This window comes from Impatiens glandulifera, chromosome 4 (genome assembly GCF_907164915.1).
Source record: "Impatiens glandulifera chromosome 4, dImpGla2.1, whole genome shotgun sequence".
Classification (NCBI taxonomy): domain Eukaryota; kingdom Viridiplantae; phylum Streptophyta; class Magnoliopsida; order Ericales; family Balsaminaceae; genus Impatiens; species Impatiens glandulifera.
The window spans coordinates 3,815,892-3,839,362 of NC_061865.1; the positions used below are offsets into that span (position 1 = coordinate 3,815,892).

Consider the following 23,471-nt stretch of genomic DNA (forward strand, 5'->3'; position numbering starts at 1 on the left):
TCAAATTTCTTTGTTAATCTGTTTCTTGTATATTGTTGAACTTTGTCTCCACCTACGTGGAGAAGCCGGACTCACTAGCCAACGTTAAAAACTTTTCAAGATTCCTCAAGATTCTTCAAGATTCTTCAAGATTGATCTTAATCTTGTCTAAACCGAGCTCTAATACCACTTTTGGGAAATTCCCTCATAATCAATCAAAGAATTGAGAAATTTTAACAGCAAGAAACCACAAAGAATATAACAACACACGATTTGATATAGGAGTTCGACCCAAAATGGTATACGTCTCCGTCGAGCTCTGTTTGGAACTCGATTCCATTATCACAATCAAAAAATTCTATTACACCCTTATTCTTTATATATATATCACTCACACATATATAAATTCTTAATTTTTTTTGTGTGAATTATTTATCTATATATATGAACAGCTTGTCATAACTAACTTTATTAAAAAAAAAACTTAAGATTTGGACAATTCATTTAATTAGACCTGACCCATTAACTCAATATCAACAAAATGGATCCGACTTTGTTGTTAAAAGATCAAGAATCATTTCGTGTCCATTCAAAACACCTTACATACACAAATTCAAACCTCCCAAGTGACGAATCTGACTATTGGGCAACCCTATACATATTATTATTTTTTATTTAATTTAACAAGTATCTCATCGAACAAATTGTTTTCACTTAATAGATATATATATATTTGACCAATAACTTTTAGATTGTCCAAGCCTAGGATTGGTCTACCCTGTTTTATCTCATGTGCTTGTTGAACTTAACATAAGGTCAACCCAGAAGCCATAATAATGAAGTAAAATATGGATTTTCAACAATATGAATTGCCCCTCCAACTAAAAAAGTAAAAGAACATCTTGGATTAATTCTAATAATCTTGGATGTCCAAATTAAACAAGAGAAACAAGTATGAGGGTTAGATTTATATTCTCTACTTGCTTGAATTTTGTCCTGGTGTTGTGTTCATGGGTTTAACTAGTGAAAGTTGTTTTATTTTTCTTTATTATTACACGTGTTTCCTTCTGATTGGTTCTTTCTATACTGCATTCTCCACCATTTTTTATTTTTCTATTAAAATATTCTCTACCATTTTTTTAAGTATTATCTGTCCTTCTCAGCTTTTTTTTTTTTTCTTATACGTATTAAATAAACTATTCCTTGGATCACATGTTCAATAATTTGTAACAACATTAAATTAGTCAATTTATTAATATAAACTGCTAAGTTTATTGTTATAAAAAATATATAGAGACATTATTTAAATTTTACTGACAAATTTAATTAATGATTATGAGGATAAATTATTACTACCTCTTTCAAATAGTTAACTTGACAGTAAAATTCAAAAGAAAGTGATTTGATTAGATATTTTTAAGCAAGATGAAAATAAAATGTTACTTAATTTGCATGAAATAAGGTATTTAAAATTATTGTTTGACATGCTTTATGGTATAAGTTTAGTTTTAAATTTTAGAAACTGAATTGTTAAGAGTTCTTTATTGGGATCAATTGAAAGGTTAAATTTCTTCTTTCACATTTTACAATTTGAATCTTGGAATCTAAATTTTGTCTTAATTTTATAAATAAATATTTATGTCACTAATTTAACTATTAAAAAATTTTGAATACTTATTTTTAAAATTCAATAATTAAATTAGTAATACTGACATTTTATTTATTTATAAATGTCACGTAAATAATATGTTAATGACATTAAAACCCGTTAATATAAAACCTCATATGGTATAATTTTAATAATAATAATATGGAATTGTGAGGTTATATAAATTAACCAATAAAGAAACCCAATTTTGTATTTAAGTAGATAATAATATTATTTTTAAAAAATCTCAACTTTTATTAAAAATAACGTAATATGCGATCAAAGGTAAAAGGAGAAAACAAAATAAAAAAAATAAAAAAACAACGTAAAAATTTTAAATACCAATAAAATCGAAAAACTTTCACCAGTACAAGATAATTTTTCGGATTAAAATAAATGTGTAATGTTAATCTTTTGAGACGAACGTAACCATACTTTTTTAATTAAATACTCTTTTGTTTCTTTCTTTAAAATTGACTATTCAATAAATTAAAGATGAGGTAAGAACCAGGAAGTGGCTAATAATTTTTTTTATTGATGAATATTCTTCTCTTATAAAAAAATAAAAATAAATGTGTTTGAATGAATCCAAAATAAATGTTGGTATCTTTCATTCTTTATAATCGGAGACGACGATCCCGCTAAAAGTCGGTCTCCATTGGCGTTCTTCCTCAGTTGAATAAAATATTCAACTTCTTCACCAACTATGAATCACTCTCTATCATAGAACTCAGTTGCAGAGGTGATTCGATTCTACTGTTTCATTATTCATTAGTCTCGTCTCGTCTCGTCTCGTATTTCTACCTATTTCTCTTGCTTCCGCGTTTCTTGTTGCATTGTTAAAGGAATCGAATCAGCTTTGTAGTCAAAAGAACTGATAATTTGAATGTATGTCTATTTTTAGAAGTATTGTAGTTAGAGAATCAACGATACTTCTGATTCAAACTAAGTTAAACAACTAGAAAGAGCTCAAATGCAAATTATCAATTTGAACATTTTTCTACTTTCATGCATGCGATGTTAAAAAGACAGTTGTTGGAGCAATTGGGTTGTTCATTTTACTAATGCCCATCCTATATAAGTGGAAAGTGGCATATGATCTGTGTGATGTGAATTTATGTAACAATCTCGTATTGCTAATGATGAGAATGCCTTTTCCTTCCTCAACAGGAATATAAACAGCACCCAGACAAGGAATTTCTGTCACTGGAGCCTAAGTGGTCGCTGCAACAAATCTGGAAAATTACTAAACTATCAAGATGAAGCAATATCAAGTTATGTGCTTCTGTTGAGGAGTATTATTGTATAAAACTAGAAATGGGCTTTCATCCTTTTGTTTGGTTTTGTCGCCCAGTGGAATATGGTGGTATTTGGGCACATGAGACAAATAGCACTTTTGGTGCATATGCACCGTGCGGGATCGATTCCCTTGCAATCATTGTCACTCATTTAGTTCTTTTGGGCTTATGTTCGTATCGTATTTGGCTGACTATGACGAGCATTAAAGTGCAGAGGTATTGCCTAAGATCAAAGATCTGCAACTATGTGTTAGGTCTATTGGCAGGATACTGTACTGTTGAGCCATTGTTCAAATTGCTCATGAGAATTTCAATGTTTAATTTGGAGGAACAAACTGATTTTGCACCTTTTGAGGTATGTGTTCATTAACATTTCATGTCTCTTAGATGTTTTGGCATACTGTGATAGGTTTTATCAAATTAAAATAAGAATTCCACTTCTAAATTGAGTCAATTAGATTGTGCATCTCTTGTGCAATAATATTTTTTTTTGTACACTCCAAACGTTGGGAATGACATGTGAGAAGAATCTACATTAAATTTGCAACTTAGACAATCTATGGGTAGTGGATTCTAATTACAAAACCAAAATTTTCTTATAACTACAATGCCAAGAGTTCCTTAAGTCAATTTAAAGTCCTAATTCATGCACAAAATAAATCACAGTATGTGCAAAAGTAATAGTTTCTTGTTGTTTATCACAAAATAGTGAATATCATAATTCCAAACACCAGCCACGATAACAAGAGCCCACGTCATAAGGGTGGCTTGTATACAATTCTATTTGTATAATCACTTAATTTTTTCTTTCAGGTAGTTTCTTTGATCACTGAAACTATAGCCTGGTGCACCATGTTAGTGATGCTTGCTACAGAGACTAAAGTATACATTAAGGAATTTCGCTGGTATGTCCGATTTGGAGTTGTTTATGTTTTGGTTGGTGATGCTGTCATGTTAAGCCTCATTCTTCAAGTGACAGATTTCTTTCCGAGGTTAGTTTTTATTTATAATTGAGACAACTAATGACGTACTTAGCATTTTTGTGTTCTGATTTAACTTGATGTATTTCGTTTCGTGCACAGATAACTAACTAGGTGTTTGATGGCAATAAATACTCACTGTCTTTTTTATTTGTACAGATCCAACTTCTACTTGTATGTTGCCAAACTATGTGTCCAGGTTTGTACATTTACTATCTTTTAATGATTTTATAGTTCATTAATTTTGTATGGCTATTAAAGACAGTGGTTAAGAAGGTTCTCAATCAGATTAAGTTGTAGAATACATTGCTCAATATCGCCGGCTGTTAAATTTTCAACTCTTCTAGTGAACTGCATACAAGTTGTCTAGACATTTCATTGATTAGGTAGAAACTGACTTTATTACGATAACTGCATGTTAAGTTCAATTCTCTCTTTGGGGAGTATATAGTTTTAAAAAAAATGTCAAGTCTGATACCAAGATCATGATTATAAAATGCAGTAAACGTGACGAACATAATTGGGTACATTTACTATTTTTCGCTATTTTTATTTGCATATCTGCTTCAAATTTTTGAGACGTCTTCTGTGTGGAATTCAGCTATTTCCATGTTCTGCTCTTTCATATTTTATATTTTGTTTTGGTTCAGGTTACAAATATATATTTTATTTATGACCCCCAGATCGTTTTAGTGATTGAAGATTTTATCTTGGTACAGAATGACATGGGTTCAAATCAAGCCATTAAGAAAAAGATTGATTTTATGCATATTTGATTTAGAGAATGAGATATGTTTCACAGGCTTGCAAAGATAATGATAAATTCAATAAACTTAATTTTCGAGATAAATCAACTTAAAACCTAACTAATTAGGTAATCATGTTGTGAAATCTACTATTAATGTCTTGAGGTATCAATTTATATATTGAAGTACCTATGCTGTATTATGAACTGACTTTTTTATACAAGCTTTAAAAATATTATTATAATATATGATAGAATTCTTTCAATCTCATAACTCCTTTCAAATCCAATTTATAATTTGGATTTTTTGAAACATCAACAAAATCGCTAGTCAGTGACAACATCCACAACAAGGAAAGAACGCTAACATCAACAAAGGCATTAAATGGAAAATAGCCCAAATTTTCTGGTTACTAACCACTAGAAAATGCACAAACTTTTAGCTAAAAACCTTTTGAATTCATCATCTATGGAACTTCACAAGCGAAAGGAGAATTGAACACAACACTGCAATAAGAAATCTACTCTTAAAACAAAGAGAATTTTGGACACATAAATGTAAGCTGCTTGCAAAACCATCTAAATTTGATAATAAGCTAAGTAAAAGGGAAGTATAGCAACATTATATATTATTATCATGAATTTCAAATAGATTGATCATTTTTTCATCCTGTACAAATTCCCCTTCTTTGGATTGATACAAGTCCATTAGCTTCATCTACCACGGGTCTCTTTTTTCTTTCCAAACATATTTTCATTTTTGTTCTCTACATTTTGAGAGAAAAATGGACTTGTATTGATACCTTTTATTCGAAGAAGGGCCATTTTATATATATTGTTGTGATAACGATCAAAAAAAATTTCAAGCTGTATTGATACCTATTGTTTCCATGTAGGTTTTTTTCGGTGCATTTCTTCTTTCCTATGTTCCTCATTTGAACCCTTATCCTGAATATGTCCCATTATCGACCGAGTACCCTGATGATGCCAAATATGAAATATTACACGGGGAAGACCATATTTGTCCAGAAAGGCATGCCAACATATTTTCGAGTAAGCAAACACAACACAACTGAGCATTACTATAGTTTTTTTATACCATTTTTGCAAATTATGAAATACTTTTGCTGTTTTCTTGAATAAAGCATCTATAAGCAGCATGAAGGTCTTGGGGTAGTTTGCATTGATTACTGAAATTCAATGCTTGTTGTGCAATGTGTATGATTCATTTACTTCTTTTATGCTGATGTCTTATGCAGCACCGTCAGATGGGTTAAATCTGGCACAATGTTGTTGTATCTTTTTATGATGTTTCTACCCTTCTTTGGTTCTCATTCTTTATTAATTTAAGCACGTCTTAAGAGCAATAGGACAATACTTCAAGGAAGAAAAGTATAACTCTAATGCACATAGGTCATGCCTTATAGGGCATCCCTTTCTTAAATCCTTAAATATCAAATAATTTAAAGAATGACGTTACTTTATGATCACAAGTGAGGTGATCACAAATCTCTGGCTACTAAGATTAACAATAGAAAATTGGGATTTTTTTGATAGGCATCTTTTTTAGTTGGATGACTCCTCTCATGAAACAAGGGTATAAAAGGCCTCTCAGAGAGAATGATGTTTGGAAGCTAGATGCATGGGATCAAACTGAAACATTGTTTACAAGGTTTGATATCTATATAAATGTTCTCATTGTACGTATAAGCACTAGGTTGGCCATATTTTTTTGATCTTCCTTGGGGACGTTTTAGGTTCCATTATTGCTGGAGTGAAGAATTAAAGAAACCCAAACCTAGGCTTTTGCTAGCTTTAAACTATAGTCTTGGTGGAAGGTATTAATTGACTTCTCCTCTTCCAGAGTTATATTGCTTCTCTGCAATGTTAAGGATCTTTCTATTTTTGTAACATGTGATATCTTGCATGTTCCCAACTTTTCCTGCAGGTTTTGGCTTGGAGGCCTCTTTAAAGTAAGACCAATTTCTGTGTTTATAGAAGGCATTAAGGAAATAGAAATCTGGACGAGCCAAATCAATTCCCAGGTCATTTCAATCCCTAAGTATGCCTAATTAATCTTTCTTAAATGTCGTGCAGATTGGTGGTGACCTGGCTCAGTTGATGGGTCCAGTTTTATTGAACCATCTTTTACAGGTTAGCACCGTTCTCATATGCAATCCACGATTCTTCCTTATGTTATTAAGAACAATTCTTCAAGTATCTCTCCCATTTGAAACTAGAATGTTATTTGTTGAAGTTGAGTTGATGGGTCAGGCCCAATTAAATAAAGTGTCCAAGGCTTAAGTTTGTTAAGTTAGTTAGGACAAGTTGTTTATATATATAGATGAGTAATTCACACAAGAGGGTTAGAGATTTGAAGATTTCATATGTGTGAGTGATATATATAAAGAACGAGGTGTAACTGAAACGTTCAATTGTGATAGTGGAATCGAGTTCGTAACAGAGCTCGACGGAGACGTAGACCATCTTTTTTGGGTCGAACTCCGATATCAAATCTTGTGTTGTTTTATTGATTTCTTGCTGTTATATTTCTTAGTTCTTTGATTGATTAGGAGGGAAATTCCCTACATTATTGACATTGGTGCATCATTATATGCTGGAATGCATGTGTTTTACATAAACCCGTAATGATACCATTGTTTATCTCTAGATCTTTGTCCTCCTGACTTTCAAAGTTTAAATCACTGGTCTTCTATAGATATATTAATATAAATCTATGCTTAGGTCATTATCTTGATATAATAGGTACAAAGTAACAACTAAAAGTGTTGGATGGATTGTTTGGTTTTCTATATCAATTTTAATAGTAGTCAGTGTGAGATTAAAAAAATCTTGTGAAAAGAGTAGTTGTATTACTTCTGAAAGAATTAAAACTAGTATCCTCTATTATACAATCCAATATTTAAGGAAAATTTGCTAATAAATCAAATCTATCAAATTTTCTTAATTTGTTTTCAAAGAAGAATCTTCGACCAATTTTACAATCAGCAATATCAAAATCTTTTTACTGGATCCCAATAATTATAAGTTTCTAGCCTATGATGTTCTCCTGCCTTTTTGTACCTTTTGTGTGGTATTTCAAGCTATCTTTATACTAGGCTCCCTAATCATTTAAGACTAACTTCTTACTGTTTACAGTCAATGGAGAAAGGTGATCCAACATTGGTTGGTTACGCTTATGCCTTCTCAATATTTATTAGTGTGGTATGATTTCCATCTCATCATATTTATCTGTTCTGGTTCTTAACAATATAATGTTATTTCTTACAGTTACTTCCTGTTTTGAAAAATGAGTTCATACATCAATGTCATTTCTTTTTGTAGCTTCCGGAATATGTAACTTGCTCATAAAGTATTGTACCTCGCAACTCTATCATGTGTATAAAAGAAGCATTTATTAGGTCTAAATATATGTGTCTTTTTGTGTTTACCTATTGTATATCATAACATACAAAATCGGAATAAAATAAATTGCAGCAACGATTGATATAAATGTTTGTCTTTCTGAAAATATTACCTTAAGAGGATTTTATAGATATACATTTTACCATTGTACATATCGAGATAGCTCTCTAAGCCATTACTATATTTGAAGCTGCCAATCATTTCTCCTTTCCCATCACCAAAGAGAAATGACTATGATTTGTCCAAAACTTTTTATCATGTTAAGTTTAAAATTTACTTGAAAATTAAGTTATTTGGAGATGGGCCAGAAAAATGTTATCGGACTTACATCACTGATTTGCAACCCCTATGAATCCATGCATGTGTACATAGTGCAAAAAATTATGTAGCAGAATAACAGAGCATGGCGGTGACAGGTTTAAAAGTTAACACCAATGACCTCATGGGCTAGAATGGGAATTACTTATTAATAACTAACAACCAGAACCGATAGGGACTACCACTGGACAAATGGAGGTGACATAAGAGTCTTTATGTCTGGTGCTTGGCAGAAAATACTCTTTTTACATCATATTTGGCATGAGTATTTCCTTTTTATCCTTCAAAAAAACATTTATTATTCATGTTTACTGGGAACACTGTACAGTTAAACTTGTTGTTGATCATCTTCTTTAATATATTAGAAGTGGCATGTCAATCTCCTATACTTAAGTTGATCTAATGACTCAAATTGATTCAGTTATTTGGAGTGCTGTGTGAAGGTCAATATACTCAGAATGTCTCGCGTGTTGGCTTCAGGTTAAGATCCACACTGGTAATTTTCATCATTGATTTCTTTGGCTTCCTTTTATGTGTCTTGCTCATTCCTGTTTCCATTTTGGGCCATTGTGGTACTTCTCCCAGCATTCAAAAGGATATAGATTATAATTTGTAACCTTTATGTAAATGGTTTACAGTTGCACAAGTTGTGTAGAACTTCTTTTCTGAACTAAAAATAATTTTCAGTTTCAATAGCTGACATTTTTTTTTTGGGAAAATGGCAAACCATTTTATTAAAAAAACTTAAACCCCCGAGTATTTACAAGACAATGTAAAGAAATTGGAAACACAACTCATTTCCAAACATTCAAACAAACAGCAATCGTTCTTCTGAACCATTAATCGAACAAAAACTCATCTTCATGTATGCTATTCTCTAGTTTATTTGCTTTTGCAAGATATGAATTCATGTTTATGCTTCTGAATTGTTACAACCGAAAGGGATTAACATAAATTTGCTTTCTAATTCATGTTTAAACTCCTTATTTTGCTAGCAACTGTATTGGATTATCTTAAACATTACGCTTTTGGCCTCTAGGTGGCTGCTATTTTCCGCAAAACATTGAGACTAACACATGAAAGCCGCAAGAAATTCTCAACGGGGAAAACAATGAATCTGATGACCACAGATGCTAATGCTCTTCAGGTATTATATTCCCTAGATTCTTTGCTTATGTTAAATTAAACAAATTTACACCTTTCCATCTCTCAAACCTTATAGTCGTTATGATTTCAAAATGTAGTGTCTGAAGTACAAAAAGGGAATAGATAAACTAAATCACCAAATAACTAAAAACTTACCTAGGTCTAAGAATTTATAGGAAACTTGAGAAACAAATTAGAGCTGGAAAATCAATCATGTAAGTAAAGGATGAAAACAAAAATATGGGAATAGAAACATGTAAGTAAAGGATGAAAACAAAAATATGGGAATAGAAACTAATGTAAGATGGTGCTTCCTGTGTTTAATTGGGCAGAAAATCCTATATAATGAGACCTATGAAAGTACTCTCCCTCTTCAGATGTTTGAATTTAACTAAAGTTACGTCTACTTTCTGCAGCAAGTATGTCAACAACTTCATAATATGTGGTCATTTCCATTTCGTATCACCATGGCTTTGCTTCTTCTATATCAGCAGCTAGGTGCTGCTTCACTGTTTGGCTGTTTAATTCTGGTTCTGGTGTTCCCATTACAGGTAATGAACTTTCACCTTCCACTTAATATCTAGAGTTTTTGCTTTGAGTAATTGCTCCCATGCTTTATCTACTAAAATACTCATCTAGTTGCATTTTTTGCTCTTTCACTTGAAATGTGGCTTATCTCAACAGACATTTTTCATAAACAAAATACAAAAATTGACAAAAGAAGGACTGCAACGAACTGACAAGAGAGTCAACTTGATGAATGAAATTTTGGCTGCAATGGACACTGTCAAGTATGCGTATACCTGACTTGGGTTTTACCTTTTAAGCTTATATAATCCTGCTGAGAACAGTGATGATTTTTAACATGTGCTATCTAATTTTCAGGTGTTATGCTTGGGAGAATAGTTTCCAGTCAAAAATTATGTGTCTGCGAGGAGATGAATTATCATGGTTACAGAAAGCACAGTTTCTTAGATCGGTAAAGTAGCATTTTTGTTGGTTATTTCAATCTAAGTAATAAGAATGCTTTTTAAAGTAGAATAAAAGGTGGAAGGAAAACATAATGATTTTCATTAAGCTGAAAAATTTAAATACAATCAAATGACTAGATAGTGGAGCTAAAAAATAGGGAAATACATGAACATGATCTACTAAAAACTCTCTTAGAAACCACCCACTACACCACAAACTAAAACTGAAATGTTTAAAAAAACAAGGGGAAATAACAGCAGTTTCAAGCAAACTTCAACACTTCTCATTGCTTGAGTTGATGTAGATGCCAAGTTTCTCCCTTTGGAACTCGAACTTGTTCTTCGGTAAGACCTTGGTGAACATGTTTGCTAACTGAAGTTCAGTCTTGCAGTACTTCAGCTTAATAGACCCCTCTTTTTGCACTTCTCTAAAAAAAGAACAACTTAATGTTGAAATGTTTGGTTTTCCCATGAAAAACAGGATTGTTCGATATAGAAATTACAGCTTGGTTGTCAACAAACACCTCTGTACAATCTTCTTGTCCCAAGCTCAGATCAATTAGCACTTTCCTCAGTCATAAAGCTTGATTTGCAGCAACAGTAACAACAGTGAATTCTGCTTCTGTTGTGGATTGTGCAATCTGCTTCTTACAGTACCATGATAATTGATAACACTCCTGAACAATAACCCGAAGTACTTCTCATATCATCAATAGATTCAGCTTCATCACTATCTGAATACTGAACTTAATTTCTAAGTCCGGTGTTCCCCTAACATATCTAAGGACCCTCTTAGCTGCTCTAAGATGAGTTTCAGTTGCACAATTAGTAAATCTTAACAAAAGACTTACATCATGCAGTATATCAGGTCTGGTTGTTGTCAAGTATATAAGACAACCAACCTTCTATAGAGAACCTCATCAACTTTATTAGTTTCATCACGCTTGCTCAACTTCTCCTTCTGACACATAGGAATAGCCATACTTTTGTAATCCTCCATTTTGAACTTCTTTAAGATCTCATTGACATACTTTTTCTGGTAAATGAAGATCTCATCAATTTTCTGAATGATTTCCATCCCAAGGAAATAGGCCATATCCTTTAAATACATTCATGCTGACTTTAAACACATTCACCACATCTGCATATTTGATTAGGCATTCTTTTCCCTCAAAGATCATCTTTAAACCTCTTTCGAGTAGCTGACCAACACTTAATAAATTTTGATTGGTGTCGGGCACAAATAACACAGTACTTGAGGAACTGTCTACCGCCACAGTCCATTTCCTTTGACTGCAAGGTACTCCCCATTGCCAATTTTCAGTTTGGAGTTGAATGATGTGTCAAGTTCCTTGAAGAGACCTTGATCAAATATGATGTGGTTGGCGCAGCCACTGTCCACAAGCCAGTTATTACTTGAGCTGTTTGTTGCAAAAACAAGTTGGCACAAAGAGCTGCTCCTCCTGATCTGCAATTTGAGCCACATTTCTTTGCTGAAGGTTCACTTGAGCCACATTCTTCTGTTGCAGATTACTTTTGCAAGGCTTTCTCCAACATCTAAAAAGTGCATGACATTTCTTTCACATAACTTATAAGGAGAAAATTTTGGTTTAGAACCTCTACTTGTGTTTGAAAATTTGAACTTGCACTTTCCTTCTTGCTTTTTCAGTTCTTCTTCCCTTTTCACTTTGGCTTGATTGCACTTTTTCTAACAATACTCCTTCTACAAACCCCTCAATCCTCATCAATCTTGTTTGTTCTTGTGCCTACAAGGCACTCAAGATTTCTGCAAAACTGACTTTTGACAAGTCCTTAATATTCTCTAATGAGGAAATGGTAGCCTCAAGTCTTTAAGAAACAGTTACCAACACATTTTGAACCAATCTAGAATCAATAAATTCAGTGCCAAGCAATCTTACCTTGTTGACAATTGTGATTAATCTGTTAGAGTACTCCTTGATGGTTTCTGAATCCTTCATCTTCACAATCTCGAATTTCTTAATTAAATTAAGGACATGCATCCCCTTAATCTTTTCATTTCCTTCATACTATTTTTTAGAAAATTTCAGACCTTAAATGTTGACTTTATTCATTATCCTGATGAAAATCTCAGTTGCACAACAACAAACAGAGTAGCTCTTTCTTTCGACTTCCTTGTCTATTCTCCTCATGATTCTTTATATGTGCCAGTGTTGGGTTAGCTTGTAATTCTGCCGCTACATACTCCTTCTCAACAACTTCCCAAAGATCATTTGGATCCAGATGAGCCTCCATTCGAGTAGCCCAGACATGGTAATTGTTACCATTGAACACAGGTGGTATTAATGATGTAAATAATATATCTGAATTCATGGAAAAAGATAAATGTTGTGGTGGATTTCTCTCACTCATAGGACCCTCAAGAAGACAGTTCTGAATTCTTTTACCAATTTGTTGGTTATTTCAAACTAAGAATGATTTTTTAAAGTAGAAAAAGAGATGAAAGGGTGTAAGGAATTTCCCTCCTAATCAATCAAAGAACTAAGAAATATAACAGCAAGAAACCAATAAAACAACACAAGATTTGATATCGGAGTTCGACCCAAAAAAGATGGTCTACGTCTCCGTCGAGATCTGTTACGAACTCGATTCCACTATCACAATTAAACGTTTCAGTTACACCTCATAGGACCCTCAAGAAGACAGTTCTGAATTCTTTTACCAATTTGTTGGTTATTTCAAACTAAGAATGACTTTTTAAAGTAGAAAAAGAGATGAAAGGGTGTAGGAAATTTCCCTCCTAATCAATCAAAGAACTAAGAAATATAACAACAAGAAACCAATAAAATAACACAAGATTTGATATCGGAGTTCGACCCAAAAAAGATGGTCTACGTCTCCGTCGAGATCTGTTACGAACTCGATTCCACTATCACAATTAAACGTTTCAGTTACACCTCGTTCTTTATATATATCACTCACACCTCTAAAATCTCTAACCCTCTTGTGTGAATTACTCATATATATATAAACAACTTGTCCTAACTAACTTAACAAACTTAAGCCTTTGACACTTTATTTAATTGGGCCTATTTAATTGGGCCTGACCCATCAACTCAATTTCAACAAAGGGAAAACATAATGGGTTTTTTTTTGGGAATTAAAAGAGAATAACATGACAACCCACATCCATGGTTCCCCACTTAAACTCAAAGCGCTTCCAGATGGAATTGAACCCGTGACCTTTTAGTCTCTTAAGCCGACTCTTAGCACTGGGCTACCTTGGTGGGATAACATACTGATTTTCCTTAAGCTGAAATCATTTAAATATAACCAAATGACTAGATAATCGAGCTAAAAAATAGGGAAATACATGAACATGATCTGCTAGAAATTTTCCTAGAAACCACCCACTACACTATAAACTAAAACTAAAATGTTAAAAATAAGGGGAAATAACAGTAGTTTAAAGCAAACTTCAACAATTTTCCTTTTCCGTTAGCTGCTAGTGTAATCCTCTGGATCGGACTCAAGATTAACTAGCTACAAGGTGACTGTTGATAAGATATTTAGGTATTTTTGGGGGTGGGGTAGATAGTCTTGTGAAATCAGAACCATAGGATACCTATTAGAATGAACTATATGTTTATTTGTCTAATACTGCTTACTGCTGGTGCAACCTAGGCCCTGTGCTTATTATTTTTATTTTAAAAACGGGTCAACTTGTATTAAAAACTAATATGATGGAGCGGTCAATTCTTACAAGAATGAGGGAAGAAGAGACAGGAAAACAAAAAACCAAATACAATAATTAGATTCCTATCAAGTCAAAAGCAATCCCATCCCGATCCTTGTGCTTATGATAGTGATGCATCTGATTGACCTGCTTCCATTCTTCCAGCCTATTCAAACATTTTTGGAGTCTATCTCTTTTTCTATGGAAGGAGACACATTGGTATAAAATGCAATTTTCTTTTTCTAAATGAGAGATAGAGCCATGATATGATCATCTGAAGTGATGTTTTTCTTGCATTCTTTCAACTCACAAGTTCTCCCCTTAGGCTTTACGATGGAAATCATCTTTCTTGAGTCTAAAGGATGTAGTGTATTTTTCTTTTTTACATTGGAACTTGGTAACTAATGAGAATTATAAAATTATTATTGGATGTATTAGTTTCTTCCATCGGACTTTGTGGGTCCAATTAGTTGATTATTTTGTTAGTGGTAGTTTAGTCTCGTTTACCTGTAACTTACTAATTTTCTTTGTGTTTTACAGTTCAACTTCTTCTTATTTAGTATCATTCCAGTTTTTGTTACTGTGGTATCATTTGGAACGTTCATGGTGCTTGGTGGAGATTTAACACCTTCAAAGGCTTTCACATCGCTTTCTTTATTTCAACTTCTTGGGTCTCCTCTAGGCATGCTTCCCAGTTTCATAACAAAGGTCTGTTTTTTTAAGAATTTATTGATAATTCCTCGCTTATGTAAACATTTTATATTCTTCAACTAAGACAGAAATCTGTGATTGTATGTATATATGCCCTGTGTGTTTAGCTTCTTAGCCATCTATTTGAACTGGTAGCTTATTACCCCAATCCGTTGGATTTTAATGACAAGTTGGTAGTAGTACTTAAGAAGGAAATGTTAGTAATGAAGTACTAATTCAAGACCATTCTTAAGAGTAGATATGTGATAGTTCTAGAGGTGCAATTATCAGGGGCGCTGTCTTTTGAATCGACAAATATCTCCACTTTCCATTATGCCAATCAATTGTACAAATTGTTTTAGAAACTTATCATGCAATGAAACAAACTTGTTAACCAGATTAAACAAAACTTATCACAGTGCTTTTACGGGATGATAATTTTTTTTATCTTATTGACATTTAAAATTTTGCGTTTTTTTTCTCCTTTCTCTTTTGTAATGTTTGAACGTATCTTGCGCTCTTTTTAATAAAAGTTGACATTTTTTTAAAAAAAAAAACTATTACAGTGCTTTTCTTTTTAAGTAACCAAATTGCTGGATTCTTATAGGTTCTTTTTGTAAAATTTTCAATTAGAAGTATATTTCAAGATGGTTGCTATAGTCTAATGATGATTTAATTGAAGGCTAATCTTTACCAAATATTGATTCAATATAAATAAACAGTTTAAACCAAAGCTTTTAACATTTATAGAACAAAATGGTTATTAATTTATCGAACATTATTTATTAGCTTTTTAGTGTCTTTTGTTAGTTAATAGATGAAAACTTGAAGGATGTTCTTACCTTACATGATGTTTACTTCCTCATAAAAAGAAACATTATTTGCTCTCTATGTCTCTTATTTTCTTTTATTCCGAGGAAGTTTAGACGATTAGATGTCTTCTAGAATAGCCTACTAGAATTCCTTTTCAACTCACTTGTAAATATATCTGGGCTTTTCATAAAAAAAAGGTCTTTTGGTTGTTTCTTTCTTCCTTTTTTTTCTTAATCGTGTAGTTTATGTTTCAAGTTGCTTATTCACAGAACAAAGGAATAGTAATCTTTTTTTGTCATTATCAATATAATAGGTTTATCTATATGCATCAGATTTTCTGTATTTCGGAAACTTGAGAAACGGCAGAGATATTTTATCCATGGAGATTTTATTTTCAATTTTATCATGGGATCCTTAGCTTCAATAGGAAATTTAAAGATAATTTGAACAGTTACCCTAAAAAGGATTGTGTTGATTAATTTATTTATATGAATGTTCACTTGTGTACTATACTGAGGCATTAACCTTTTTCTGCTTATACTTCTTAAATTCAATTTAAGTTTATTGTGCTATCATGATATTATAAGTTCTTCAAGCTGAATGCAAAAGAGAAGGTTTTCTTACTCACTAATGCCTCTTAAGATGTGGATATTGTAATTGCTGCAGATTGTTAATTCATACGTATCTTTGCAACGTTTGGAAGAACTACTTTTTTCTGAAGAGAAAGCTCTCTTGCCTAATCTACCTCTTGATCCTGAATTTCCTGCCATCTCAATCAAGAATGGATACTTCTCATGGGATTCTAAGGTACTTTTTTCACATCCCTAAATTCTTCTACGTGTTCTAGTTTTATCGAAGTTTGTTTCAACATCCACAAAATAATAGTTAGTTCAGTAGAAATACTGTTTTCTGAATATCTTAATAGTTGTTCCACTATGAAGTCTTCATTTTAACCTTAAACAATTGTGGACATCTTGGTTTCTATTGTAAGGCTAGATTATTATAGTTAAAATGTTCAGATCCTTTTCCTTAAGTATGCATTATCATTTTTGAAGAAATAAAAAAATAATTGTTAAAAAAACTGAATAAAAAGGGCCCAACCGGGTTCGAACCGGTGACCTCTTGATCTGCAGTCAAATGCTCTACCACTGAGCTATGGACCCTTATATAAGTTAATTTCTACGCATCATCATTATTATAAGGAATAAGCAGAACTCCGGAAATGTGAAGAGTTAATTTTCCGATTTAACATTTAAAATTCTTCCTTTTTTTTTTTTTTTTCTGTTTTTCCTATCTCTTTGTAACGTTTGAATGCATCTTGCATTCTTTTTAACAAAATATTGACATTTTTCAAAAATAAATAAATAAATAAACAGAATAGGAGTTTATTTTTACAGGTATTCCTATGTTTAAAGATTCACAAGTGTTTATGACTTGACAGAATAGTGTTTGCTCGTACATGGAAAATGATAATGTGTTCTATGTCTTTATGTGTGTTAAGATCTTGGAGTGCTATACTACTGTCTACATTACATTTAATAACACTAGGTCTTTTTCTCTTTAATTATTTATCTTTAGAAGGTGAATCCCACATTATCAAATATCAATTTGGACATACCAGTTGGGAGTCTCGTTGCAATTGTTGGTGGTACTGGTGAAGGAAAAACATCGGTTATATCTGCAATGCTCGGGGAGATTCCTGCTGTAACAGATGCAAGTGTGGTCATCAGGGGAACTATTGCCTATGTTCCTCAGATATCCTGGATTTTCAATGCTACTGTGAGTCTAGTCACTTCTTATATTCTTCAAGGTTTCTAAGTTAAGTTACGATTTCTTGTGCTAACATGCATGTCTTTCCAACAAAATGTATCTTACCTGTACAGGTACGTGAGAACATATTATTTGGATCAGATTTTGATACTTCAAGATACTGGAAGGCAATAGATGTAACAGCACTGCAGCATGATCTTGATCTGCTACCAGTTAAGTGTTGCGAAAATTTAATTTATTTGGTTCTATTGGGAAATAAGAGAATGTTTATTTGATTATAAAAGTTGTTTTGATTGCTGCATCTGTTTGTTTTACCAAAATTAACATCCTCACAGGGTCATGATCTGACTGAGATTGGTGAAAGAGGGGTCAACATTAGTGGGGGTCAAAAGCAAAGAGTTTCTATGGCTAGGGCTGTGTATTCAAATGCAGATATTTACGTATTCGATGATCCCTTAAGTGCTCTTGATGCTCATGTTGGTCAGCAGGTGAATGTTCGAGGACTAAATAATTACCTATTCTTTAACTGACTTAAACAGTAATTTTAAGGCACTATATAATGTATATTGATCCTAAACTGTTCTATTTACTTTAAATTGCCAATATTTTCTTTTTTTGTTTTTTTTCCTTTCATCTTGATCTAATTTCAAACTTTCCTCCAGGTTTTCAACAAATGCATTAGTGAAGGATTGCAAGGAAAAACCAGGGTTCTTGTCACAAACCAGCTACATTTTCTTCCTCGAGTAGATAAAATAATTTTGGTATCTGATGGAATGATCAAAGAAGAGGGAACTTATGAGGAGTTATCTCGAACTGGCAAACTGTTTAAAAAACTTATGGCAAATGCGGGAAAAATGGAAGAACATGTAAATAGTGCGGAGGATTATATAAGTCTGGAACATAAGCCTGTTACATCCATTGTTAATGAAATAGAGAATGGTTTTCCACAAAGCATGACATCTACGAATAAAAGGAAAGAAGGTAAATCTGTTCTAATTAAGCAGGAAGAAAGAGAGACTGGTGTTGTCAGCTTTAAAGTTTTGACAAGGTGATATACATTTCCAGTAATATTATTTTTCCACAATCATCTTACAATTAGTTTGTGAGAGCCTCAAACATTGTGTATTCATGAAAAAATTATTAATATGCCTGAAATTCTCTAATTTCAGGTTTAAAGATGCATTAGGAGGTTCATGGATTGTCATGATACTCTTTATCTTATACATAGTGATAGAAATTCTCCGGATTCTAAGTAGCATATGGTTAAGTGTTTGGACAAAGCAAGGCTCATCAAGCAGTAAGGGGCCAGGTTTCTACATCCTGATTTATGCTGTTCTATCCATTGGGCAGGTATTATTCCTATCAAGTTTCTTTCTTGATATATGAACATTGAATGACTTCTATAGTCCTGTTCAGAGCAACATACTATCTTTCTATCATCTAATCTAATTGAACACTCTTAACAAGTTGGAATGGTACTTCAGTATTTTCATGTTATTAACTCCTTATGATGCAACCAGGTACTTGTGATACTGGCAAACTCACTTTGGTTGGTAACATCAAGTTTTCATGCAGCTAGAAGATTGCATGACTCCATGTTGCACTCCATCTTAAGGGCTCCCATGGTATTCTTCCATACAAATCCTATTGGGCGAGTAATTAATAGATTCGCAAAGGACACAGGTGATATAGACCGTGATGTTGCCATGTTGATTCATATGTTTATGGGTGAAGTGTGGCAGCTCCTATCAACTTTTGTGCTAATTGGTGTTGTCAGCACCATTTCACTTTGGGCTATCATGCCACTTCTGATTCTTTTCCATGCAGCATATTTATATTACCAGGTTAGTCTTCCTTTGCAAAATCTTGTTTTCTGTTTTACACTGTAAAATTGTGTATTGAATTGAGAAGTTGGGGACGAATCAGCGACCTTTACTTTGTAAAATTGTTAAGCGTGTAAAAAAGAGTTATGAATATTTTTGATATTTTGGCATGTTCTGCATGGGTTAAGGGGGGAATCTGCAAGTCACATAAAGCCAATAAAGTTTCTAGGACATAAATTTGTAAGGATGTACTTTGTTTGATACTCTCTTTTGTTCACTTCTTTTAAAAGACTAAACAATTAGAAAAAAAGTAAAACGAGTACCTCCTCATTGTGTCAATTATGCTTTCAGATCCTCAGAAAACAAAAGGTAACTTAACAAGATACTTATGATATGAATGGGATTCCATGGAGTTAAATGTTTTGTCATGTTGCATGTTTATTTCACGCATCCCATGTTCCTATAATGTTGTCATTTGCGACTCCTCTGATCTCTTCATCTTTTTGTTTCCTATAAAAAAAATTAACGCCTACTTCCGAGATTTCAAGCGAAATTGTTCTGCAGGCCACAAGTAGAGAAATAAAACGTTTGGATTCCATCAGCAGATCTCCTGTTTATGCTCAATTTGGAGAAGCACTGAATGGTTTGTCAACTATTGGTGCCTATAAAGCGTATGATCGAATGGCCAAAACTAATGGGAGATCTATGGATAATAATATTAGATTTACCCTTGTCAATTCAAGTTCAAACCGTTGGCTTAACATAAGGCTGGAAAGCTTGGGAGGTCTTATGATATGGTTAATAGCTACCTTTGCTGTAATGCAGAATGGAAGTACAGACAACCCATTAGCATTTGCTTCTTCAATGGGTTTGCTTCTCAGTTATACACTTGACATCACAAATCTCCTGAGTAATGTTCTAAGACAAGCAAGCCAGGCTGAGAATAGTCTAAATTCTGTTGAGCGTGTTGGCACATATATAGATTTGCCATCAGAAGCTCCAACCATCATTGAAAATAACCGCCCTTCACCTGGGTGGCCTTCTCAAGGTTGCATCACATTTGAAGATGTTGTACTTCGTTATCGGCCTAGTCTTCCACCTGTTTTACATGGGCTCACTTTCCATATCAAGTCAAGCAAAAAAGTTGGGATTGTTGGAAGAACTGGTGCTGGAAAGTCTAGCATGCTTAATGCTTTATTCCGGATTGTAGAAATTGAAAGAGGAAGAATCATTATTGATGATTGTGATATATCAGAGATTGGGCTGACTGACTTGCGCTCCGTTTTGAGTATTATACCACAAACTCCTGTCCTTTTCTCAGGTGCGTGATTTATGATAAGATAGTAGAATTCTTAAAATATGTAAGCTAATTATTCTAATATATCTAGAAATAATGGTCTCTCTGAAACTAAATCTTGCCTTTTAACTTCCCAGATGGGATAAAAGACATATTGTTTAATAGCAACTCAATATTTCTGAAAGGACTAAGAATGATGTGTAATAATCATGCATTACATTTGTTGAAAGTGTGCTCTGTTTTTCCCAATGAACATCAATTTGTACTTAAATGGATTTCTTCAATCACACCTTTGTTTTTGTTTCTCCAGGGACTATTAGATTTAATCTGGATCCTTTCTGTGAACACAATGATGCTGATATCTGGGAGGCATTGGAGAGAGCACGTCTAAAGGATGTCGTTAGAAGGAATGTTTTTGGTCTGGATACTGAGGTACTAGATTAATTTAAAGTCTTCAATTTTCTCTGATAATACTTCCATCCTGATTGGAAGGTTATACATCAAATTTACTGACTAGCTATCATACTAACTATTGTGCTTTGCATATACTTATGATGCATTAAAAGGTCTAGTATAAGGTCTTTATATTTTGCAATACTTTCAGATTTTCATTTTGCATGACTTCAATTTATTGTAAGAAACTCTTTCAGAATGGAGATTATCTAAAATGCATATAAGTGTTAGTTTGATTCAGCTTAAACTAATCACGTATGTATGTTTAAGCTTATTCGCAAATCGTTCTGGTGATATAGAGAGAAAAAAATATTGCTAAGCCTGTTTGATTCAGCTTATTCAATATACTTATTCATTGACAATCACAGCTGAATCAATGGAGCACTAAAACTTGTAGAAGTTGTATAGAGCCTTATCTACAAATACTTCCCTGGCAAAGAAAACTATCTAATCAAAGCTAGTTCTTTTGATCAATCTTATATTTATCAAGTTCATTGTATTTGAAAACTTCATAGACTGAAAATGATGATGTTGTCTACTTATCTGCTTTGATTTTTATTTTTGTGCAAGAAATGATTTATTATGTTTCTTTGACTGTGGTTAAAGGTCTTAGAGGGAGGGGAGAATTTTAGTGTTGGGCAAAGGCAATTGCTTAGTCTTGCCCGGGCATTGTTACGCAGATCAAAGATTCTTGTTCTTGACGAGGCCACGGCTGCTGTTGATGTTGGAACAGACTCTCTTATACAGAGTACCATTAGAGAAGAGTTTAGGTCTTGCACAATGCTCATCATTGCTCACCGCCTAAATACCATCATGGATAGTGACTTGATTTTGGTATTAGAAGCTGGACAGGTAATGATTCTTTTCTCCATTGTTGATTCTTTTTTTTATTACTTTGCCTGAGGAATTCATTAAATGTCTTTTTAGGTATTAGAGTATGATACTCCAGCAAATCTATTGTCAAATGAAGGCAGTGGTTTCTCAAAGATGGTCCAGAGTACTGGAGATGCAAATGCAGAATATTTGCGAACTTTAGCCCTCAGAAGTAGTAAAGACATCATAAACTCTGTAGCCTCTTCGAGATGGGCTGCTGCAGCGAAATTCGCCCTTATTTCAAACCTGACTTCTTCACATAATAGCCTTCAGCCCTTTTTAGTAAACGATGAAAACAACATCTTCAAGAGGACAAAGGATGCTGTCACAACAATACAGGAGGTTCTTGAGGGCAATCATAATGAAGTTATTAATACAACTTTGGAAGATCACCAACTGCCTACAGATGGTTGGTGGTCATCTCTGTATAAAGTAATTCGAGGTACGGCTAATATTATTTCTTCTAAATCAACCTCTCGGTCAGATAATTTATCAATGTTTTCTCGTCCAAAATCAGCTTTAAATAGTGTTTATAAATGGGTTTTCTTGTTAGTTTTGAGATTGGTTGGTATCTTATGGATTTCATTTTCAGGATTTGATATAATAAGCAGATTGGCTCAAAATGGGTTAATAATAGATGAAGCTTACAGAAATCTTTTGGAGGACAAACCACAAGATTTGGAACATGTTGATAGGGAGATGATAATCTGATGTTTATTTTGAATTTAAACAAACTTGTATTATAATATAATAATCTGGCATGTAATAAGACTACTAAGTGTTATTTGTCAAGTCAATTTAACAGTAAAAGTGTTGCTATATTCTCTAAACAACATTGGTAAATAATTAGCAACAAATTTTTGTTTTTCTAAAAGGAGATGATTTTTTTTTTTCTAAAGCAAAATATATATTATTAGCTTAGTGTTATAACACAATAACATGTGTCTGCACTCTGCAAAGTCATGGTTCTTTATTTCCATACCATTTAAATATATATATATATATATATATGAAAAATGATACATATCACGACTATGAAAATAGCGACTCGCACAACGAAGGGATCTCGCTGTTATACAAAAGGGAATCTGATTTTTATACAAAAGGGATTTTGTTGTTATATAAAGGGGACCCTGGTCTATTGTTATATAAAGGAGACCCTGGTCAGCGAAGTCCCTTTTGTATAGCATCCAGGTCCATTTTGTATAACAACGAAGTTTGTACGAGTCGCGATTTCAGAGTTCGTGATAGGTATCATTTCTCTCTCTATATATATTAATTTAATAAAAAAGTTGCTAATACCCTTGAATAAAAAAGTTGCTAATACCTTTATAAGTTAATCTGAATATGAACATTTTTATTATGCTTAGTTGCTATTTTTTCTGTTGGGAAAATGACGAACCATTTTATTAAAAAATAAAATTATCCCAAGAGTCTTTACAGGACAAAGTAAAGGAATTGGGAACACAAGTCGTTTTCAAACAAACAACAATAATAAGAACATCATTCTTTTGAACCACCAATCA

General features: G+C 33.0%; 1 protein-coding gene and 1 non-coding gene across 3 annotated transcripts; one reads left to right on the top strand and one right to left on the bottom strand.

The window, feature by feature from the left end:
* Positions 1–2,353: 2,353 nt before the first annotated feature.
* Positions 2,354–22,771, top strand: LOC124936126 (ABC transporter C family member 12-like). 2 transcript variants are annotated; one of them, XM_047476588.1, is made up of 28 exons: positions 2,354–2,369; positions 2,798–3,280; positions 3,739–3,917; positions 4,065–4,104; positions 5,547–5,703; positions 6,208–6,322; positions 6,408–6,488; positions 6,599–6,623; positions 6,748–6,804; positions 7,810–7,875; positions 8,816–8,890; positions 9,434–9,541; positions 9,957–10,091; positions 10,225–10,331; positions 10,426–10,519; positions 14,767–14,934; positions 16,396–16,536; positions 17,308–17,508; positions 17,613–17,711; positions 17,835–17,987; positions 18,162–18,547; positions 18,669–18,849; positions 19,020–19,343; positions 19,887–20,643; positions 20,930–21,051; positions 21,679–21,924; positions 22,000–22,387; positions 22,538–22,771. In XM_047476588.1, exons 2-28 carry the CDS (start codon positions 2,945–2,947, stop codon positions 22,654–22,656), a joined length of 4,860 nt encoding a protein of 1,619 aa, XP_047332544.1. In that variant the 5' UTR covers positions 2,354–2,369; positions 2,798–2,944; the 3' UTR covers positions 22,657–22,771. The 2 variants fall into 2 exon arrangements, with proteins under 2 accessions (XP_047332544.1, XP_047332545.1); XM_047476589.1 differs by having other exon boundaries at positions 17,311–17,508.
* Positions 16,821–16,892, bottom strand: TRNAC-GCA. Its single transcript has one exon. It is a non-coding gene; the product is annotated as a tRNA-Cys (tRNA).
* Positions 22,772–23,471: the final 700 nt, after the last annotated feature.